This window comes from Diadema antillarum, unplaced genomic scaffold (assembly GCF_040938485.1).
Source record: "Diadema antillarum isolate AM-2024a unplaced genomic scaffold, OU_Dant_1.0 scf00000157, whole genome shotgun sequence".
In the NCBI taxonomy this organism is placed as follows: domain Eukaryota; kingdom Metazoa; phylum Echinodermata; class Echinoidea; order Diadematoida; family Diadematidae; genus Diadema; species Diadema antillarum.
In genome coordinates, this window is record NW_027271046.1 from 58,565 (window position 1) to 80,605 (window position 22,041).

Here is a 22,041-nt window from a genome sequence, read left to right on the forward strand (position 1 = left end):
GTATTGCTATAAGTTTACTATCAATACTAGACCGTAAACTACTCTAGAGGAGACCTTTTTCATGTTTTTAAGGCTTTCTACTCTCTGGAACTTGGAAGAACCTCGAGTCTCATGCTCTCCACTCTCTAGACTAGAATCTAGATCTAGATCAAGCAAAAAAAAAAAAAAAGGAAAAGAAAAAGAAAAAGAAAAACAGAAGTAGATAAGAGCTGTCGAGGTGAACATAATTTGAAGTTGAGATATAGTGTAATCGTGTAAAGTTTTATACTTTTACCAAGGAGCTTCTTGGTTCCAAGGAGGTGATGCGGGCCTGGAAAGGGATGGAGCTCGGAACGCGAAGGGGGGGGGGGGGGGCAACGGCAAGTTGGGTCAGCCTGGGTGCGGTGGGGGTGATGTGTGCCGGCGCGCCGCGGTGGTGCAGTTCACTGGTGCAGTTCACTGGTGCAGTCAGTGCAGCTGCAGTGACGAGTGGGTAGTACTGAGTAGGCAAAGATCTCTTTGGTAGTAGGTTGTTGTGTACACGTACAATTGTACGTCCGGGGGGGTGTTTCATAAAGCTGTTCGTAAGTGACCAACTTGATCGTAAATGCACCCAGTTGTTCGTAAGTGCACCCACTTGTTCGTAAAGTTCTTCGTAGAGTTGTTCGTAAAGTTACGATCAACTAGGGCCGTTTCATAAAAATTTGAGTTGTTCGTAAGTTCCACAAGTTGCTCGTAACTTTACGACAGGTTTGGGCTGCTCTTAAAAATCAAAGGTTGTTCACAAGTCAATCGTAAGTGCTTCATAGCAACAAAATGGCTGCTAGGGGCAGGAGGGTCTTCCTCCCTAGAGAAAATCCTTTCCTGGGAATGGATGACACCAAGATCAAGAAAGCATATAGATTCACACGCCAAGGAATTCACTTTCTGGTGAACCTACTTAGAGGCGACATTCAGCCTAGAACAAATAGGAACAAGTCGTTGGCAGTCATTGTGCAAGTGTGCATAGCACTGATGTACTTTGCAGGAGGCAGTCTGCTCAGTCAAGTGGCTAGAGCACACCGAGTAAGCATTGCCACCGTGTCACGATGCATCCGGAGAGTGACACTGGCATTGGTTCGACGGAGAAGTCAGGTAGGCGATTTCTCTTGCATCTTCTTTAATTTTGAGAACATTCTGTATAGAAGTTTAGAACTCTATTTCTCTTTAAAATAATATGTATGAAATTGTAGTTAACCTTAATGGGATACAGTAATTCACTGAATTGCACAAAATGTAATATGCACTCTAGTAACTAACGCCTAACGGTTAATACTAGTAGACCTACAATGACCAATGTATAATCATTCAGTCTTACTGAGTCACCAATTCTTTCTCTGAGTCTATTCTAACCACACTAGCACTAGATGTGTATATAATATTAGTAATAACCTACTACTAGATTTTCTAGTCTGTTGACGTCCGTCCAAGGCAATAGGAGCACACATATGTGACTCTGCTGTGTCTAAATCACTAAAACTTAGGGGGGGGGGTAGACCTTTAGTGCCATAGTAGTGGATGTGGGCAGCCGATAAGAAAAAGGCACATTTTTACAATAAAAATCGATGCCAAGTGCAGGAGCTGTCACTGGTTTAACACGTAGATGCATCATTTCCTCACGATTTAACCTCCCCCCCCCCCCCCCCCCCCCCCCATGCCTACAACGCAACGATCACCTACCTACCCTAGCCCTACGCCGCCGGCTATCACCGGCTCGCCGCTAGGCCTCGCTCGGGTTCTAGCTACAGTGGGTGGACCGGTACTACACTGTCCCACTCGTAAGAATTGAAGTTAGCAGTATAAGTTCATATAGCACATTGAGTCGAATGAAGATTGAAAAAAGCCCAAACTAAAGATAAACTTAACTTCAAATTATATTTCCAATGCAGTTCATCAAATTCCCAACTGGTGCCGATGCAGGACAGAGTGAAGAACGAGTTCTTCGCAATCGCAGGATTCCCGAGTGTCTTGGGAGCTGTGGATTGCACTCATGTCGGTCTAAACTCGTCAGTCCTCGGTGTGAATGAACATGTGTACGTGAACAGAAAGTTTCGTCACACCATAAACGTCCAAATGGTGTGTGACGCAAAATACGTCATCACCAACGTCGTGGCCAGGTACAACTCGTAGAACACGTACAAAACTTGTAGGCTATTTTTCCCTAAATATAGTCTTCATAGAGGGGGTAGGTTAAGATAATTTGGGGGGGGGGGCGGGACGGTGGAGGGTGTACATGTCAAATATGACATAATGAGGAATTGTGAAATTTATATTTAATTGGAATTATTTTGATTCAATCCTTAATTTCTTTAGAATTGTTTGAGTTTGGATTGGATGCCAATGCAGCCTGTAAACCCCTATAATTTCCAAAATTTTCAAACCTTGTCTGTGCCTCTGCTTAGCTATGATCTACTTCATGTATGCAGACATTTTCATTTTTATTTTCTGCCTGCCTTTTCATCGTTTAATAATTCTTAACGAGAAGGGGTGTGGTGGGCCGATTTGGAATTTCACATTTCCATATAATAATGAAGTTGATTTGAATAATAACTTAAAATGAATCTTTGTGTATTTTGGATTTTTGTTTTATAATTTAGATGTAATTATCTAACATAGGCCAACTTATGCTTCAATTTTGTGGTTTGATTTGTTATGAAGCAATGTATATAATTATTCCCCCTTTTGAAACACACCATTTATTTGGAATAAATACTTTTACAAAGACAGAAAGGAATGTCTATACAAGATAGAGAAAAGAAAATGCATGCAAAAGTCTGACAGTCTGAAATTAACCAGGGTTTATCAAATGATTTAATTTTCAATGAAATACATCATCTTTAGGGTATATTCAAACAATTTGGATATTTAGAGAAAAATAATTGCTTGAAGTGTACCACTTTTCTTCTCAAAAGAATGCATATTTTGAAGAGGTCCTATAAATGTATAAGCAAAAAGGGAGTAGGGGGAATAATTGAAAAAAAAAAAGATATTACAGAGAATGTGTAGTTAATCAAATGCAACAATGCCTTTAGATTATCCTGAAATCCAAATTTCCTTTCTAATTCCTACAAACTTTTGATAAGGTTTACCAAAATATTTATAACTTCAACATCATTAACTAATTCTGACAATGCTATGTTGTAAGTATTTACATCTCAGTGAGAATATATAGATATATCCCACATAAAAATATCATTCTATCACATTACAATTCTGCTCGAAGCTGAAACTTTTAAATCTAACCTTCAAACCATTGCTTTCCTGAAACTTTGTACATTTATCTATTTTGAAACTTTTTAAAAACTGCATACTGTCAGGGTCACATTAAACAGATAATACAAGTTACCGATACATGTACTATGACCTTGCAGATGGCCCGGCTCTGTGCATGATGCACGCATCCTGCAAATGAGTCATCTGGGAAGATTCCTACAAAACAGAGGGGATAGTGGTTTCCTGTTAGGAGACAGCGGCTATCCCCTCAGACGATGGGTCCAAACTCCCTTTGGTGAAAACAAAGATGACACACCACCGAAAAGAGCATACAACAGGTAAGTGCAATGTATCAAAAAACCCCAAGATATCCGCTACAACTTTCATAGTACATGTATGTATATATGAATGAATTTTTAAAGTCCTAAAAATGCATGTATGAGCTGGAACAAAGAAGGGCATCCACCCCCCCCCCCCCCCCCCTTCATTTGTATTTGTAAATAATTGGCATTTCACTATTTCATTAAAAGTGTAAAATTATAAAACTGTCTCCCATCCAATTGATTTTTAATCAGTGGCATTTCTGAGCATATTGCTTTCTGTGCTCTATTTCAACAATAGACACATTAAACTCCCCAATGAGTAACTACATCATTGACACTTCCCACCTGACAACTCTTTGACTGACAACTACATGAGGATGTTCCCTTCCAAGAGAGCTCTCCCTTCATAGAACAACTCCCTTGATACCACAGGGTCATTGATCGTTTTCTTCCATGGTGGATTAAAATCATCCTCAGAGATGGAGGAGCTATCCTGTACGAGAGAAAAAATACAGTGTATTTAGCAATTTACATTTGACTGTCTTGTTTTCTAAGTGCTGGTGAAATTTCATTCCAGTGGTCTACATGTCTGATGAAAATGGGGAAGGACAGTCAACATCTTCTTTCTCTAAAAGCTTTACCTAAATCCACAATTAACATGCATTTTGTGACATATCATTTTAAATTTTTTCCAACTTATTTTAAATTCCTTTAAATGCAGAGCCCATGCAAGAACTCGATGTTTGATTGAGATGACCTTTGGACAGCTGAAGAACAAATTCCGTTGTTTGAAGGGTCAAGGCATGCAGATGGCTCCAAGAAGGGTCTGCGATGTTGTTGTCGCATGTGCTGTGCTACACAACATTTCTAAATTCCTCAACGAACCAGATGATGAAGTAGACGAGGAGGAGGTAGTCGCAGAAGACGATGAACAGGAAGTGGGCAATGTCGAAGAGGACAATGATGACCACGAGTACCAAGTTGGACAGATGGTCCAAATGGACATTGTCAATGACTTCTTCTCTTAATCTCACCTTATTCGTCAGGAGTGTTGTGAGATGTATGTGCTATGATAATTAACGGAAATCTAAGTTGCATTCGGGGGGGGGGGGGGGGGGGGGGTTGTGGAAAAGTACACGTCTTCCAAACACATGTAGAAATAAACAATTTCATTATGCTCTCTCTTATCTTTTAGCAATACATGTACTGTACGGATGTGATTCTCAACATCACTAATTCTCCTGATTTACAAACATGTGTGATATTTCAAATGATTGCTGAAGTACTTTCAAGAGTCGTACATGATTAATGACATGACCAGAACCGCCACCTTAAATATTCACATTTAAGGGAGAATTTACAAAGACATCATAATGGAGATCTTTCTCAAGCTTGCACGATCCATTTTGGGAAATCAATGTACGAATCAGGCGTATGTTGAAAATCTGTAATTTTTCCCTATCAAAATAAGTCTGTTTTCGGGAATTCTCCACGAGAAGCTTGGAGACTTGGCAGCTATTTCTTAACAAAGATCATCAATGTATATAACAATGTGAAGAACTTTATATACTTGCAGAATGATTTGAATGTAATTGAGAATCATCAAAGCTGTATATTTGAAATAATTATTTCCCAATCAAATGTATTGAATACATAGGAAACAATGCTAGTTAAATGTATTGTTTCTATCATAATGAAAAGTCATTTAGCTGCAATTTTGGAAGAAACTTATGAGCAATGTATTTTCACAATTGTTTATGAGCTTATCTTGTTGATAAGTCTGACGTGGAACTATTCAAATAAGGTAAAATATACATTCTACCATTCTAGAGGTACAAAATTGATATTTGTGGAAGAAGTATCTATTCATGATGCATAGCAAAAGTAAATGGCAACTCTTATGTTCTTGCTTCTCTTCAGAAACCTTGCTTGGTTATTTAAGTTCAACTGCCAAAAATGAAATAGAAGAGAATGTGATGTTTATGTTCAAATGTCAAAGTTTTATTTCAATATTTCACAAAATATTATAATTATATAAAATATAATAACATTCTGTCAAGTAATTACATATTTACATGCAATTCGAAAGCTGATTATATAAAATATAATAACATTCTGTCAAATACATATGTACATACAGGAATCAATATTTGAAATTCCAAAGTTGGCCCACGAATTAATGGCAATAAATATCAGATGAATTTAATTAATATTTAATAATAATGGTAAGAATTATCAATACTAAGAATAACGTACACATATTGCATATACTGGAATACGACTTTTTAAGCAGCATTTCATCTGAATGATACAAGTATCTAATATTGTTAAAATGGTAATCACATGTACATTTTGAGAAAAAAAATAGTTTGTATATATACAAATACCATTAAATTAGATAAATATGTTAATGACAATTCATTCAAAGGTTTTCACTAGTTTCGTTACAGATGTACTTAAGCAAGTAGTGTTCATGAATATTACCTCCAGGGAAATGTTAAGGTATGATAGTGCCTCTATTTCTACAATATTTCAATGCAGGTGTTTGTTTCACAGAAATATATGAAAGAAAAGAATACATGTATAATACAGTGGACTGACATTACAACAAAGTCCTGGGGACCAGCAGTTTTCTATCATTGTATAGAAATTTCGTTACAACTGCACAAATAAACAATGAAAGTACATTGAGCCGATGTTGCGGCCTGAAATTTTCATTCGTTTTAACCGGAATTTTGTAATAACTGTGTTCTTTATAAAGAGAGTGCACCGTAAATACTTCTTATTCTTTCATAAAGTACACTCTACATGACCCGGAACCTTGATGTCACCAAAATGTCACACACATCAGAACTTATAAGACTAACATTAAAAGTTAATTTGAGTCTGAATTTTCCCAGTAATTCAGGTAAAGTATATCATGAACTATACTCAACTGGACTTACTTGCATTTTTTGTAACAGTGATGTTTCATGTCCTCTCTGAGACGCTTCATCAGGCCGACTGATTTTGGGCGTTAACACGTTGAAGAAGGACTGATTTTGCCATAACATGCAATTCCCACAGACACCTGCTCAAGTATACTTGGGACTCGTCCTCAACATGTTATTTTGTTGTTGACCCGTAACAGGGTCAGGGTGTTTAAGATGATGGAACATCACGGAGAGTGCTTGAAATGTCACTACTCCAAAAGAAAAATTAATACAAGTATTAAAGTCCAGTAGAGTATGTTGATAGTATTGTTCATGATGTTACTACCATTGAAATGATATTATGTTGAAGGGGTTAAAATGACTACTCAATTTCTCTTCATACAAGTTAAAAACCTTGAGAAATATCAAAGTGCTTCTACTAAGCCCTGTTATATCAGAGAAAATTCATGACGGAAATAAGCAGACTTTTTTTAAGAAAATGAAAAGTAGGTCTTAATCCGAATATCCACCTAACTTCAGGCACTGATAATACCTTCATAGCATTTTGCCAAGAACTACTGGATACTCTCCCTCGCTTCCTAACAAATAGAGCACAATGCTCCTGCACACTATTTGCTGTTCAGAACTGCTAGAGCACATGCAAAAAATGTGACATGATATCCAAGTTGAAACACTGAAAGGGCTGTAATCCCAATTTTCAGTGTGCTTCTTGAAGAATGACCACCCATACACTTTGTACACCTCCTTAGCATGTTAGAAAAATATATGTTTATTAAAGATAAAGTCTGATTAAAGAGATAAGCCAAGCATTTTGGCAAATTTTAACCTGAGAGCGACGTTTGACCCTATGAAAGGTGGAAGAGTGGTTGCTACATTACCAATAGATATAGGCATCTAGATTTGTCTGAGACACATTTACATACCAAATTTACAAATGAAAAATCGAGAAAAAAACATGGCAAGTTTTGCATACACACGAAAACACCGACAATCTTTTTTTTTCTGTGACAGTGTTTGTGAAGATGGAAGAAGGGCGCCATCTCCAAAATCTGTAGGTTTCTTCGTTTTACGGTAATACACCTTCATTACAAATTTAACGATTATTTGAAAAGAACTAAAGCCTGTAGAGAGCTCTCAAGAAAATCTCTGTGACTGACGCAGGGGTGCTGGCAGCTGCGTTATGAGACCATATTATCCATATTATCGCTCACACTTTTTGAGGAATATAATGAGTTGTAAAAAAAAAAAAAAAGGATGTTAGCGACTTATTGGTTGTTAAGTGTTAGGAAGGCACATGTCAATTTCATGCATATGAAGTCTTGGCGATATGAAATATTGTACAGCCAAGCTATCTTATTTGTTTGAATAGCTTCAGTCTTTTTTTGTAAAACTAGTAAATATATAATTCAATTGATTAAAAAATCTCACTGAATGTCTTCAGATTTTAAACTAAAATAAATGTGAACACAAAGAAAATTCACTCCTCATATGTAAACGAATGGGTCAATCCATGTCAAATCATCCAATGCTTGCCATGCGACCTCCTCCGATTTTCTTTAAAATCGCACAAAATGTTCCCCAGTTTGTCTGACGGAAAATCTCAAAACATTTTTCCCAAGGTCAATTGGTTGCTAAGAAATAGCCTCACACAGCAACCAATGCGCATTCAACATAGTTAAAAGAAAATTAGGCATTTTTGATTGACTATTGTAGCCTGTAGTTTTAAGCAAAAGTGTTCATTATCTGGAAATTGAGAGAAATTTATAATCTTTGCAAGAAAAACTGACTGTGACGCAAAATTGACCTAAAGGTCAAGGGTATAACAATCATGATGTAATTGACACTACATCTGAAAGAAGAGCATAAACAGCTTAGAACCTGAATATGATAGGCTGTCAGTTTTCATAATTCTTGAAATATTGCTCTGTGAAAAGTATTTCAAACCATGTGTTTACATGCATTGCAATGAGGTAAATATACACTTTAGCAATTTATTGTTCTGGTCAAATTTTGGATCAAATCAAAAGGTCATCATTAGGTAACAAAAGTGTTTTGAAATGAAATACAGTGCACTCCCGTTATAACGAAATGCTCGGGACCGGCAGTTTTCTTTCGTTATAACGAAATTTCGTTAGAACCGAACAAATACAATCTATAATGAAAACAAGAAAACCACGTATATATATCATATTCTGTTTGCTGAATACTCATTATAAACTGGAAAGCTATGTGAAATGTGATGGGATCAATGTATCACAATAATAAACGCAAGTTCCCCTCAGAAACTGTGCTTGACACAAAGAGCGAACACACAGTGGTGTAAAGCGTTCACCCATGCAGAGAAGCTATACATGCTTTTTCCGCTACGAATTTTGGAAAGCAATTCGCATTTCGTCATAACGGAGCACATTTCTTTTGTTTTTCTTTGTCTGTGGTGCTTGGAAAAGACTTCGTTCTAACAGAAATTTCGCTATAACCGTGTTCGTTGTAAGTGAATTTTTACCATAGACTATAAAGGACAAGTCCACCTTCGTAGACATGTGGGTTGAGTGAATGCAGCAATATTAGTAGAACACATCAGTGAGAGTTTGAGCAAAATCGGACAATCCGTTAAAAAGTTACGAATTTTTGAAGTTTCTGCTCAGTCAAGGCTGGATGAAAAGACTACTGTAGCTTATGATGTCACATGACTACAACGATAAAAAAAAAGAATAAAGATAATTCAACATATTTCCATTTTTCTCGCATAACAAAAGAGCACTCGACTTCTCTCTTTCAGAAGGCAGGGGGAATAATATTACCTTTAGCATACGTCAGTAGCAAGTCGAAAAAATGTGCACTTTATTCAAAATGTAAAGTTTGGTGAAATTCTCTTTTTATATTCCTTATATAGTTGTACGCATGTGACATCATACACTGTAGTAGTCTTCTCTTCCAGCAGTGACTGCACAGATACTTAAAATATTCGTAACTTTTGAACGGATTGTCCAATTTTCCTCAAACTTTCACTGATGTGTTCTATTATATTGCTGCATTCTCTCAATTATTATGTATATGAAGGTGGACTTGTCCTTCAATGGTAATAATTTTGGGACCAGAAGATTTACTTCGTTACAACGAAATTTCGTTATAACCGTGTTCGTTATAATGGGAGTGCACTGTATGTATAACAGACTATCCCTACTGCAAATATCTCAGGGCTAGGTCTTTTTATCTTGAAAGTGTGGACATTTAAAATTTAAAAATTGATGCCATTCCTAGGTGGGACGAAGGGTGATCCCTGACCTTGCATTGGATGATTTGATGTGGATTGACATATTAAGATTTTAGATGGTGAAAGCTGTATCACCCCTAAATGTAATATCAACGCTAAACGCTATCTGTCACACATTGACATGGCAGCAAATCACTGTCCGAAGTATTAGCCTCATGACATTGTTCACTACTCCTGGTAATCACTACTATACTTATAGTGACACAAAACTGGGACAAGTGGTCGTTGGGAGGGTGCACGAAATAAATTCAAAAATGCCAGTAAAGCAAAAAGAAGTAGATGTCTTTTTATCATCTTTGAGTCACCATTAATATATTGACTTTCCTATGATATGTGAATGTATGAGTAAGGCAAACTACCTTAACTTTTGCCCATTTTTTTTTCTTTTTCGACAAAACTCTAAGCAATAAAAAACACTGAATAAAGATTGGAATACAAAATGTTTATGTGATTGTATGATAAAGGAAATAGATTTAAGAACTATGTCACATGGACCTAATTAACTTTGCAGCAAACAATGGATGTAATAAGACTGTGTGATTTTTACATGGGTAAACAACAAAAACAGGTCTAAGCAACTGCTGTCGTTCTTTCAAGAGTGTGAGAGAAAGTTGCGTCATATCTCCTTTGTATACCCCCTGACCTTTTGCACGATATTCTGCGTTGCTTACCCTCTATAATCAGGTGTATTACATTTAAGGTCGTGATTACATTAAGCGTTGAATATATTATATTTGATAGGCTTGACATGAATTACATTTAGGATTGTTATTACATTCAGCGTTAAAATGTATTACATTTAGGGTTGTTATTACATTTAGTGTTAAGATGTATTACATTTAGGGTCGATATTACATTTAGCGTTAAGATGTATTACATTTAGGGTCGATATTACATTTAGGGTCGATATTACATTTAAGGTTGAAATGTATTAAATTTTGGGTTTTATTACATTTAGGGTTGAGGTGTATTACATCTAGGGTCGATATTACATTTAGGGTTAAGATGTATTACATTCAGGGTCGATATTACATTTAGGGTTAAAAAGTACTACATTTAGGGTCGATATTACATTTAGGGTTGACATGTATTACATTTAGGGTTCTCTCCGTTTATTACATTTAGGGTTGACTCGATTATTACATTTAGGGTTGTTATTACATTTAGGGTTAAGGTGTATTACATTTAGGGTCAATATTACATTTAGCGTTGATATTACATTTAGGGGTGATACAAAAGATGCTACTCTTATTCTTCCTTGTGAACTTTCAGGAGCTCAATGATTGTGCTGAGCTGCCCACTGATTTTGATTAAGTCATCGTGGATAAGGTGGGGTGAGCAGGAAACAATTTCTGTAATTGCATTTAGATTCTCAACAACCACTTCGTCTGGATTACCGGTATTCACATCCATTTCTTCATCGCCGAGGGTCATCATCTGCGGATCATCCTCTGAATTCTGGGAATTAGTGCACTCCTGAAGAGATGAGAAATTTTTGGAAAAAGAAATGAAAGACCCTTTAGCCAATGTAAGAAAGTAATTCCTCTTGAGAAATGTAACATTATGTCTATAGTAACTCCATGAAACCTACACCACAATGTGGTCAAAATTTATGCCTCTGCCAACAACCAAACAGTAACATTTACCATGTTCATGCTCATTTATATTCCATGCCCTTTTCTGAAAATAATGTCATTTCTGTTTATTGTAGGCAACTGATGAGAAAAGCTTTGCATGAGGATGACCTTTCATAATAAAATGATTGTGGCATGTCCATTCATGCAGGTCAGCAACTATTACATTCTACAAATGAGATAAGAAATGCCATTCATGAAACATTTCTGATCTGCAATGTTGGTAAAAACAAGGTAAATGAAAAAAAGAAGAGTATATTTTCAGAAATGGGCATGGAATTGAAATTATTTCAACAAATTTAATGATATGGGTATCCTTTTCTTCGTTGGAATATACCTACTGAAGCATTCTGAGTCTGATCAAAATTTCAACCTAATAAGAATCAGATATGTTGATGTCTCCAACAGAAAACCAAATACCATTGTTATGTTGGATAAGGTTATTCATTGAAAATGCCAAAATAAGAAGGAAAAAAAAAAAAAGATAAAGAGCTTTATCAACTAAGAACAGAATTTATATAAACATAACCAACCCCTAGTCCAGCTTCATTTTGTGAGCTGGAAAGCCCTTCCGTGACCTCTGGGGGCAATGTCTCGAGGATTTTCTCGCTCACAAAGTCGATGGGCGTGGGCGGTCCTCCTCCTACATTTGGAAGTAAGAAAACAGAATTAATACATATGGTTGTCAATACTGAAAGAAAGAAAAATAAACGTGAAGTAATAAAGGCAATAGCACTGCAACTGATAATATTACATGTTCCTATCAATTAGTGCATTTGCAAACATGACTACTGTAAAACATGATATTTTTGCAAATTGTAGCCAACGGCCTTCTGCGCAGCATCACATTTTCGCGAATTGCCACTGGCACTGAATGCAATCAGTGTAGGCGAGATTTTTCGCGTGCATTTTAATTTCACGAATCTTGGCTTTCGCGAAATTTGTGAAATTAAAATGCACACAAGCATTCCTCAGTTTACAGTATGATTTTGAATGAAGCAGCACAGTACTGTAATCAACATGTATGGCAACATCATTGTGCTTCGTATAAAAAGGTAATACAGGTAAGCACATACCATGTTAGAAGTTCACATCATCAAAAAAGTTTAAGACATGTTGATAATCACATCATATTACATCACTGACCTTTGACCCTACACCTATTACCTGAGAACATTGCAAACTTAAACGAGGGGGGGGGGGGTGGGCCAGCTTTGAGGGCTTCACTGTGGACATAGTGTCCATGGCATATTCCATCACACTGGGTAAAATACCTGGAAAATATACTGTAGTTGAAATTTAGAACTTCAAAGTGCACTCAATATCTTATTTACTAGAGTACTGATTTCCACTTTTAAACAAACTTTTCTCTTTTGTGTAATTTTTGACATAGGGAGTTCTGTGGTCCTTAAAAAAACAAAAGAAATTGCCATCCTTGCCATAATGCATGCATAATATGCATTAATAATTCAAGATTATGGAAGCATGCCCACCTGTAAGATGTGCTTTCGCTTGCAATTTGACGGCCCTGCTCTTCATGTCTTGCCACTTCTTCTTAAGATCACGCCATTCCCTCACTTCTTTACCTCCACTGCTCCTCAGTTTCACGGACAACTCCTCCCACGCCTTCCTTTTTCTGTCCTCAACCTGACAATAGAATTTTAGTCCAAAATTACTTTAATATCATTACATGGATCTGGGACAACTATGAATCCCAACTGTCTGTCCTGAGAACTCCCCCTGGGGCACAACTTCTCTTGAGGACTACTCTCCTTCGGACAAGTCTCCATGGAGAACACCTTTCCCGACAGCTCCAAAGATTTCCTGAGAGCAGTTCTCCTGATATGCATTTTAGGACCTGATCTCCTGACAACTTCTCTAATGAAAATTTTTTATATCAAACACAGCACAAATCACATTGAGAATGAAATCATCATTTTGAACTGTAAACGACATCACATCCAGAAACTTAATTTTCAAAAAAAAAAAATTAAGATTATGACAGATGCAATTATCATAGGAGTGAATGTCATGTTACCTAGAGAAATTAATATAGAAATTAATTTTTCATAAAAAAGTAAGGTCACAGATGCCACTGCAATACATCTTTGTTTAATTTACATTCAAACTATTCAAATATTATACTTTCTTAATGTATAATCAATATCTTCATTTAAAAATTCACGACCTGAGGCTTTCATCAATATATTTTTTCATGTGTTTTTTTTTTTTCCTTTCTGAGATAAAGATGATAAGAATTCATTTGCAAATTACTTCTAATGCCAGAAGTGCTTTGAACAACATCTAAAAATGTCTGATACACATACTCATTGGCAGTAACAGAAGAAGTACAAAAAAACAATCTAATACTGCACCTTCACACCACAGTAGCCAGCTTTCCCAAATAAGTCCTCGCGTCTTTTTTTAACGAAATCGACGATTACCAGCTTCTCTTCCCGACTATAATTTTGTCGGCGTTTTCTTGATTCTTTCTGTTGATTAAAAATGAAAGAAGACTGTGTTCATTGCTTAAAAATTATGCATGTGCATAATCTGTATGCAATCTAGTCTATTTTTCACTAATTACCCCAAGGATTCACATGCATAGAAGCCATCTTTTGACCATGAATCCCATGAAACAAGTGAGCTTAATCAGGTTACATGTAGGTACACACGAGTAACAACTGTAATCTTGCATCAAGATTTCTAATGAACTAAAATTGTATGATATACTGTAAAACATGATATATTCGCGGAATGAAATTTTCGCGAATTGGAGCCGACAGCCTTTTTCGTGGTACTGTATGAAGTTTTCGCGAATTGCTACTGGCATTCAATGCATGTAGTGTAGACAAAAGCTTTCGCGTGCATTTTAATTTCAGGAATTTTGGCGCTCGCGAAATTCGCAAAATTAAAATGCACACGAAAATTCCTCGTTTTACAGTACGCCTGTGATATTGCTCTTTTTAAATTTCTGTAACCTCATACAGACTTCATTTTATCGACTATATATTTGGGGAAATATCTTTCATAAATATGTTAACAGCCGCGAATCCAGGTAGGGTGCACCGAACGTGTGCCACCTTAGATTTTTGATAAAATAATTGAAATAAAAACATTTGGGGGCACATTCAATGCCCCCCCCCAAATTAATTTTGAAAAGGCACCCCCCCCCCTTTATGAAATTTCTGAATCCCCCCTTCTATTAAGTGAAGTGATCATGCAATTTCTCAGTCAATGCAAGCCTTGATATAATACAGCACTTTTTAATTATTAGGCCTATATCATTCATGTTGGCTTTTTCAAAATTGATTCCAACTGGCAAACCCAGAGATTAGGTCACAGTGACTGACAAATCACCTGAGGGGTGGATCTACGAATCCATGTAGGGATGGAATATCTAGGCCATTGATTTTTTTTTTCTCATCTCAACTTGAAAACAAAGAAAATGACATTTTGTTAACCTTTATCTTCAATCACCCAAATTCATGGCATGATGGTATTTCTGGATATTAAAGTAACTTACCTTGTGAGCATGATTCTCACCATTTCTGGACATGGCGATCGATGATTGATGATCAGCTGACATGGAATGACAAGATGACAACAAAAATGTCAGCTTTAAGAATATTAGTGAGCCAATAGAAAGAAGCTTGTTTCTACACACAGATGCGTGCTTTCCCTGAAGTTATTCAATACTCATCACAAGGTAAATGTCAGAAGCTGTTTTTTTTTTTTTCATTTTCTATTTTTCACCTAGCAAACATGTTATTGAGTCTTGGAACAATTTACCAGCATCTCTTGTCACTACTTCTAGCTTGAAACTTTGAAAACTGGAGTAAATAGAGTTTGACACAACAGATATTTTTGATATATCGTGACATTCATGTATACTGCAAACCACTACATTTTAAACAGCAGTCAAGAAATCATTCAACCATTTGTTTTTCTGAAACGACGGGGAAACTACAGCAATGCAGGACTACCACACTCCCATATACCAGATGTTGCTGCTGATGATGTTATGTATCTAATTTTCAATTTTCACCCTATCAAAGACTGAGTCAGTGAGTGATAACAAAAAACATTGATTTCAAGCTTCTACATGAAGCAAAGGACAAGGACCTTGTGCTACGCAAAAAATTAAGATACATGATGTAAACAGGAAAAAAAAAAATGCAGCTAAAAAAGCCCTAAAGCCAAACGAAGGGGTATTTCAGCCTCACTAAATCAACCCTAAAGTGGAATATCTAGACATGCACTATACATGTACGTATGGCTGGTTTTCCCATTTTATTAATTAATATAAAAAATCTTGTTTATTTATGCAAAAGGATAGATCTCGCAGATCTTCCAAAAAACACAGTGTCACAGCAACATATTTCAAAACAACAAGTACAAGTGCTTGCGAGCATCGTGCACCCTACACCCGGTCACGCTTACTCGCTGATCAGAACAGTGCTGCGTTTTGGACGAGAAGAAACAGTTTACAACTGATTGACAAATTGCCCTACATCGACGTAAATAAGCACTGAATTGATCAGTGTTTCAGTAGTAGCCATGATAAAAAAATCATGGGCGTACATACTCGAGCAGGATTCAAACCTACGACCTCCTGATCACCGGACAGGTGTCATCTCCACTAGACCACCGAGTTATCGCCTGACAGCAAGAGTTGGTTCTAATCCTTATAGCATGCAGCGGGTACTGCTTTGTTATTCAAATTCATGAAATTCTTCCATCGAGATGTTTTCTTTGCAACTGATTGACAAATTGCCCTACATCGACGTAAATAAGCACTGAATTGATCAGTGTCTTAGTAGTCTAGTAGCCATGATAAAAAATCATGGGCGTACATACCCATGATTTGTTATCATGGCTACTACTAAAACACTGATCAATTCAGTGCTTATTTACGTCGACGGAAGAATTTCATGAATTTGATTAAGAAACAGTTTATATCATCAGTCAGGTGACTCAACATTAGTGACAGTACGACAGCTCAATTTACAAATATAATATTAAACATATGACTTCTAACCGTTACTGTTCTAGATCTACATTGTATGTTAGACTTTCGTTTTATAACAACAAGTTAGACTTGCCATGGCATGCCTATCTAGTACATGTAACGTTAGTACTAGCAGTATCCCCAGCGCCCAGGCTACCCCCAAACTCATTTATAATATAAGCTTCTTAAAAAATTTATCAAAACTGGGTTTTTATCTATTTTTAAATGGGACCGATGCATGGGATTCCCTTTAAATCCTGCCACACCACACTATCTAAAGTACACACAGCCGCTGTCGTGAAGCGTTCGCACAGCGGTCTGGTCAGGCTACAGTAATGTCATGACCAATGCCATAACCCTGCCACACCACACTATCTACAGTATGAAGTCAGTATTAAATGTCATGACTAATGACAAGCAATGTACTACGGCTACTAACAATAACATTGAACAATGAACATGACCGACCGTTAGGCGTTACTAGTAATTGTAGTATTATGTTCTAGTAGTAGCGAGGTATGGTCTAGGGGTAGGGGGTTTGCCGGTTTTTTATTTGCAGAGAGCAGAGAGGCGAGGTACGGTAAACTCGAGTCGCTGGGTGGTGGTGAGGTTACTGATGTTGTCGTTAGATGTAACGTCATTTAGGGTAGGAGCCGGGCTGTACTAAACTACTAACGTTAGAGTACTAAAATGTAAATTTTACTGCTACTAAGGTACTACTAGGCCTACTAGCGAGTACGAACGTTAACTTAAGAATCTTACTTTCCTTAGGATAATAGGGGGTAGGCTTAGTTCTAACGTTCTCTTAGCGTTAGCACTTAGAACCTCTGTCCCCCGTCGTTACGTGTCTATCCCCCAGATCTCAATACTCAGTAGTCAGGACGTGACAGCGTTGCGGGGCTATATTTTCTACATCTTCTTCTCTCTCTTGCATCACATTTGAGAGTAAGATCTGCACAAAAAGCGACCGCGATAAACACGAGCACGATAAATTCATCTTTATAGAAAAACACAGCAATAACTTGGGCATGTGGGACTAACATTAACAACATGATCGGCTGCCAAAACAAACGCTGCCGCCCTGTGTGGTACACAGCTCACATCCGCACGCACGGTCAGTCAGTCAATCGCCTGAAACTCATTACAAAGCTGCAGATTTCATGATAACTTATCTCACTACGCAAGATAAATGTCATAATTCACACAAGGAAATGAAAATAAAGCTTCCTTACCTTCGAAGGAGCAAGTTGAATCGGAGCAGCCAGCAGCCAGACGGTATCGACGTACAGCGAAATCAAGCTCAATCAGAAAAAAAACAATTGATTATCTGATTTACATATCATTTGCATATAATTTGCTTAAGAGCAGGCTCGTTCATGAAAATTGATTACTTCTTTGTTAAATCAAGTCGCACTTAGCTTACGAGCAGCTTTATGAAACACAATTTGCAAGTCGCACGTAGCTTAACAGCGACTGCACCAACTTACGAGCGACTGCATGAACTTACGAGCAACTCTTTATGAAACACCCCCCGGGGGTCCGTTTCATGAAAGTCTTAGGAGAGACTTTCTCTCTCCTAAGTCATACTTAGGAGAGACTTTGCTAAAAACCGTTTCATGAAAAAGCTATCGCATAAAGCTATCACATAAACTCAGACTTAGGAGAGACTTTTTCTAGAAACCATTTCATGAACAAAGCTAGCACATAAAGTCTCTCCTAACTTGGCAAAGCTATCACATAAATCTAGGAGTGGTCAGGAGCACTCCTAAGTTTATGTGATAGCTTTTTGAGAGAGCCATTGTATCAAAATGTTGTCTCATTTTTGGAGTAATTGACCCTAAATTTGGCATGTGTGACCACTGCCAAAGGTAGATGTGCAAGATATCTTTTTCATTAATATCGCATAATACGTTGTCATGGCAACGGCAAATTTTCACAAAAATAATACAAATTGTTGTGGATTGAACTACTGCCCTCAGTTTTAAAGCAATGCAGTTGAAATTCAGCATAGAATTAGATAAATGTAATGTGTAGTTGTGCAAAACACTTTTTTTCATGTGTGGTGTGAAAAAAAATCTGTTGCCATGGCAACAAGTTTTTCTATATACCAATCACACAAAGAAATATGTGAATTGACGTAACTTCCTTAATTTCTTTTAACATTTGACCAGAAATTTGGCACGTGACCATTACAGTATGTACATGTGCAAAACTAATCTTTGGTTGTTGTTGAACAATGCGTTGCCATGGTAACAACATTTTTTTCACTTAAAAGCATACAAAAATTGTGAATGCGCTAAATTTGTTACTTTTTGTGCATATGACTTGAAATTTGGCACACATGACCAGCATAGTGCGTAGATGTGGAAACTTCATCTTTCGCCATTGTTGAACAATGCGTTGCCATGGTAACAGCAGACTTTGAATGAAAATCATACAAAAATATTGTCGATTCTGCTATCTCTCAGCTTTTTAGCATTTTGCTTGAAATTTGGTACATGTGACCACCATGATATGAAGTTGTGTAAACTTCATCTTTCACAGATATAGAACATTGTGTTGCCATGGTAACAGCATTTTCAATGAATATAATAAAAAAAGGTGTAGATTCAGTTTACTCCTTCAGTATTTGAGCATTCTACTTGAAATCTGGCACATAAGACTGCTTAAGTACATAGACTGATGTGCAAATTTCTTTGTTCTTTTTCACACGTGTTGCCATGGTAACAGGTTATTTTGAATGAAAATCATTCAAAAATATTTTGGATTCAGCTAACTTCCTAAGCTTTTGAGCATTTGACTAGAAATTTGAAACATATGAAATTTATACTATGTACTTGTGTATATTCATCTTTCGTTACTACTGTACTGAACAGTGTGTTGCCATGGTAACATCATTTGTGAAAAATCATAGGACTTTCCAGTTTATTCATCTAATTCACTCAGTTTTTGAGCACTTGACTTGCGATACATACTGTATAGACACACGTGACAAACAGATTTTTTGAATTAACCAAACACAACTTTATTCAATGTTGAACAATGCATTGCCATGGTACAGCTTTTTTTTTTTTAATAAAACCATATAAAGTTAGCGCTGGTTGAACAAACTCCCTCAGTTGTAGGGGGGGGGGGGTAAAAATCACAATGATAGTTCTAATTTCTGCAGGTATTCTTTGTTTCGTACTTGGATTTGATTTCACTTATCAATTGCCACAATGGGAACACATTTCATTGAAAGAGGCAGGAGGTCATATGCCGACAATGATTAAATTATTTAATTCATTCACTGCTATCAATTTCATACTCATTAATATCAATTCCTCACAATTTAACTACATGTCATGTGAGTGATTATGTAACTGCAAAAACTATTGGAACAGCTGTTGCTGTCAACATTTCATACATTTTATTCTCGTTGCCTGTTTCGTTAGAAAATCTGATCTTAAAAACATTATTTCATTAGAAAATCTGATCTTAAAGGGGAAGGCTAGTAACTGATCAGTGGGAATCAGTGGAAATGCTGGGAGATGATTGTTCCAATTCTTATGGGATTCATTCAAGAGTTCATTGTATATCTATTGTTGTGTGAAAATGATTTGCTTCAGAATGGTCTCATATTCAAGTAATGTGCAGTTTAATGCTTCCAGGTTAGCGTCCCTGGTCAGTGACGGAGCATTAATCTGCACATTACCAGAGACTCCAACCCTAAGCACCTTCTGATCTGGAGATTCTCCCGCCCGAAACCCCTAGCAAACGGGAGACTCCAAGTTGATGTGTGCGAGGCGCGAAATTCCTAGGGTTCTAGATGTTCTCTGGCGCTATCTAAGGCTTATTTTTTCAACATACGATAGCAATAATTAAGAAATCCCTTCCACCGGGAGACACAGAGCCAGGGCGGGAGAAATCAAATCTCAAACGGGAGAACGGGAGATTTTGCAAAAATGGGCTTTCGGCGGGAGATCTCCCGTCGAAAACGGGAGAGTTGGAGTCTCTGCATTACTTGAATATGAGACCGTTCTGAAGCAAATCATTTTCACACAACAATAGATATACAATGAACTCTTGAATGAATCCCATAAGGACTGGAACAATCATCTCCCAGCATTTCCACTGATTTCCACTGATCAGTTACTAGCCTTCCCCTTTAAAAAACATTATTTCATTATTCAATGTCACCATAATCACAGCACAATTATCACAACCACATTCGTGATACTGGTAAGAGTCATTGTGAAAATATTATCACTCACAGTATTTTCTAGTATTACATTCTACTTCATTTCTACATTATAAGCTATGCCTAATTCTACCTTTCTAATCAAATAATAATTGCCTGCATAGACATAATTTCTAACTGGGTTACATAAATATTGCCGTCACACGCCTGGAAATAATAGCAAAAACAATGCACTGCAACGTTCACTGATGTATTTATGTTTGCATCGCTTATACATCAACAGATCTTTCATAATCATTTGAAATGTTTTCATGGTTTATTAATCAAAATATGAAAACAGCTGAACTTCACACAATGCTATCATTGCAAATATTTTGTACGCATATGATAATGTGTTGCAATCCACCTTCTTTGCACTCTAAGGTTCCCTATATCAGAATATTGCTTATGATATTAATACTAATAATAATGACCTTGTCTACTGCACAACAGCTTTTAATCATCAAAGATCAGAAATCAGAATTTGCATTAAAATGCTTTCTTACACTTTACTTATATAAATCTTTTTTTTTTCAGAGTGCTTCAATTCACCCATTTGCTTTTCATTGAATTGTTTGCACACTTAATTTTTCTGTTCTGTTTTGTATTGTAATTTTTTTGCTTTTTCTTTTGAAGGGGGATTTCTCTCATTTCTGGTTTGGTTAATACATGTACCTGGCAAAGCACTTATGCCACGTGGACTATGTGGACTCGTCTATGACAAAACTCAGTGAAGTTCAGCAGTCAGACCGCAATAGTCTGATTGTAGCTTCATATCTAACACTGCAATTGTGACTCTGTATCACAAAATCAACAGAAAGTCACCAAACATGGATTTCTGGTTAAAGGGCTGGTAAAGTTTTGGTTGAGACCTGGTTTCAGATTTTTAACATTTCTTCTTTTTTTTTGGGGGGGGGGGGGGTGATATGATAAGAAACCTCTTATGAAATATGAAAGACCATTAATTCAAAGAAGAATTCAATGTTTATTTAACAAAAATCAGTTTTGAAATGATTGAGATATCCAAAAGCAGAGTAAAACAAAGCGATTCTAGTAAAAGGTTGGTTCCATTTTTTATTAGAATCCTTTATTTTGGATATCTCAGCCATTTCAAAACCAATTTTTGTCAAATAAACATTGAACTCTTCTTTGAATTAATGCTCTGTAGCACTTCAATAGTGGTTTCTTAGTATCCTGCAGAAAAAAAAGGCCAATCCTGTTTCTGAAAGAGCACACTCTAAGTTTTAAAATGATGTACAACTGAATTCAGATGGACTCTCCTAACCTATTTGAATATTAGAAAGAAAGCACACACTCTGCAAAAGCATAGCTAGCAAATAGGTTCTGAAGTATACGGTCTATCTTAAGCTCTTAATCTTACCTAGCTATGTTCGGTGCAATGAATGGGACAAAAAC

At 36.7% G+C, this 22,041-nt stretch overlaps 1 protein-coding gene and 1 pseudogene across 1 annotated transcript; one reads left to right on the plus strand and one right to left on the minus strand.

The window, feature by feature from the left end:
- Positions 1–795: 795 nt before the first annotated feature.
- LOC139722102 (putative nuclease HARBI1) lies at positions 796–4,582 on the plus strand (annotated as a pseudogene).
- A 6,427-nt stretch (positions 4,583–11,009) lies between these two features.
- Positions 11,010–14,954, minus strand: LOC139722087 (uncharacterized). Its single transcript, XM_071633409.1, has 5 exons — positions 14,922–14,954; positions 13,771–13,887; positions 12,889–13,042; positions 11,929–12,038; positions 11,010–11,237 (listed from the first exon to the last, which is right to left on the minus strand). The coding sequence occupies exons 1-5, from the start codon at positions 14,952–14,954 to the stop codon at positions 11,010–11,012; spliced, it is 642 nt and encodes a 213-aa protein (XP_071489510.1).
- Positions 14,955–22,041: the final 7,087 nt, after the last annotated feature.

What these genes read in the sequence shown, in the direction of transcription:
- LOC139722087 (XM_071633409.1), bottom strand. Translation starts at nt 14,954, where the DNA reads ATGTCCAGAAATGGTGAGAATCATGCTCACAAG. An exon ending in AGCGAAAGCACATCTTACAG is followed by an intron (nt 12,039 to 12,888) that starts GTGGGCATGCTT and finishes TTCCAAATGTAG; the next exon opens with GAGGAGGACCGCCCACGCCC. An exon ending in AAAATGAAGCTGGACTAGGG is followed by an intron (nt 11,238 to 11,928) that starts GTTGGTTATGTT and finishes TCATCTCTTCAG; the next exon opens with GAGTGCACTAATTCCCAGAA.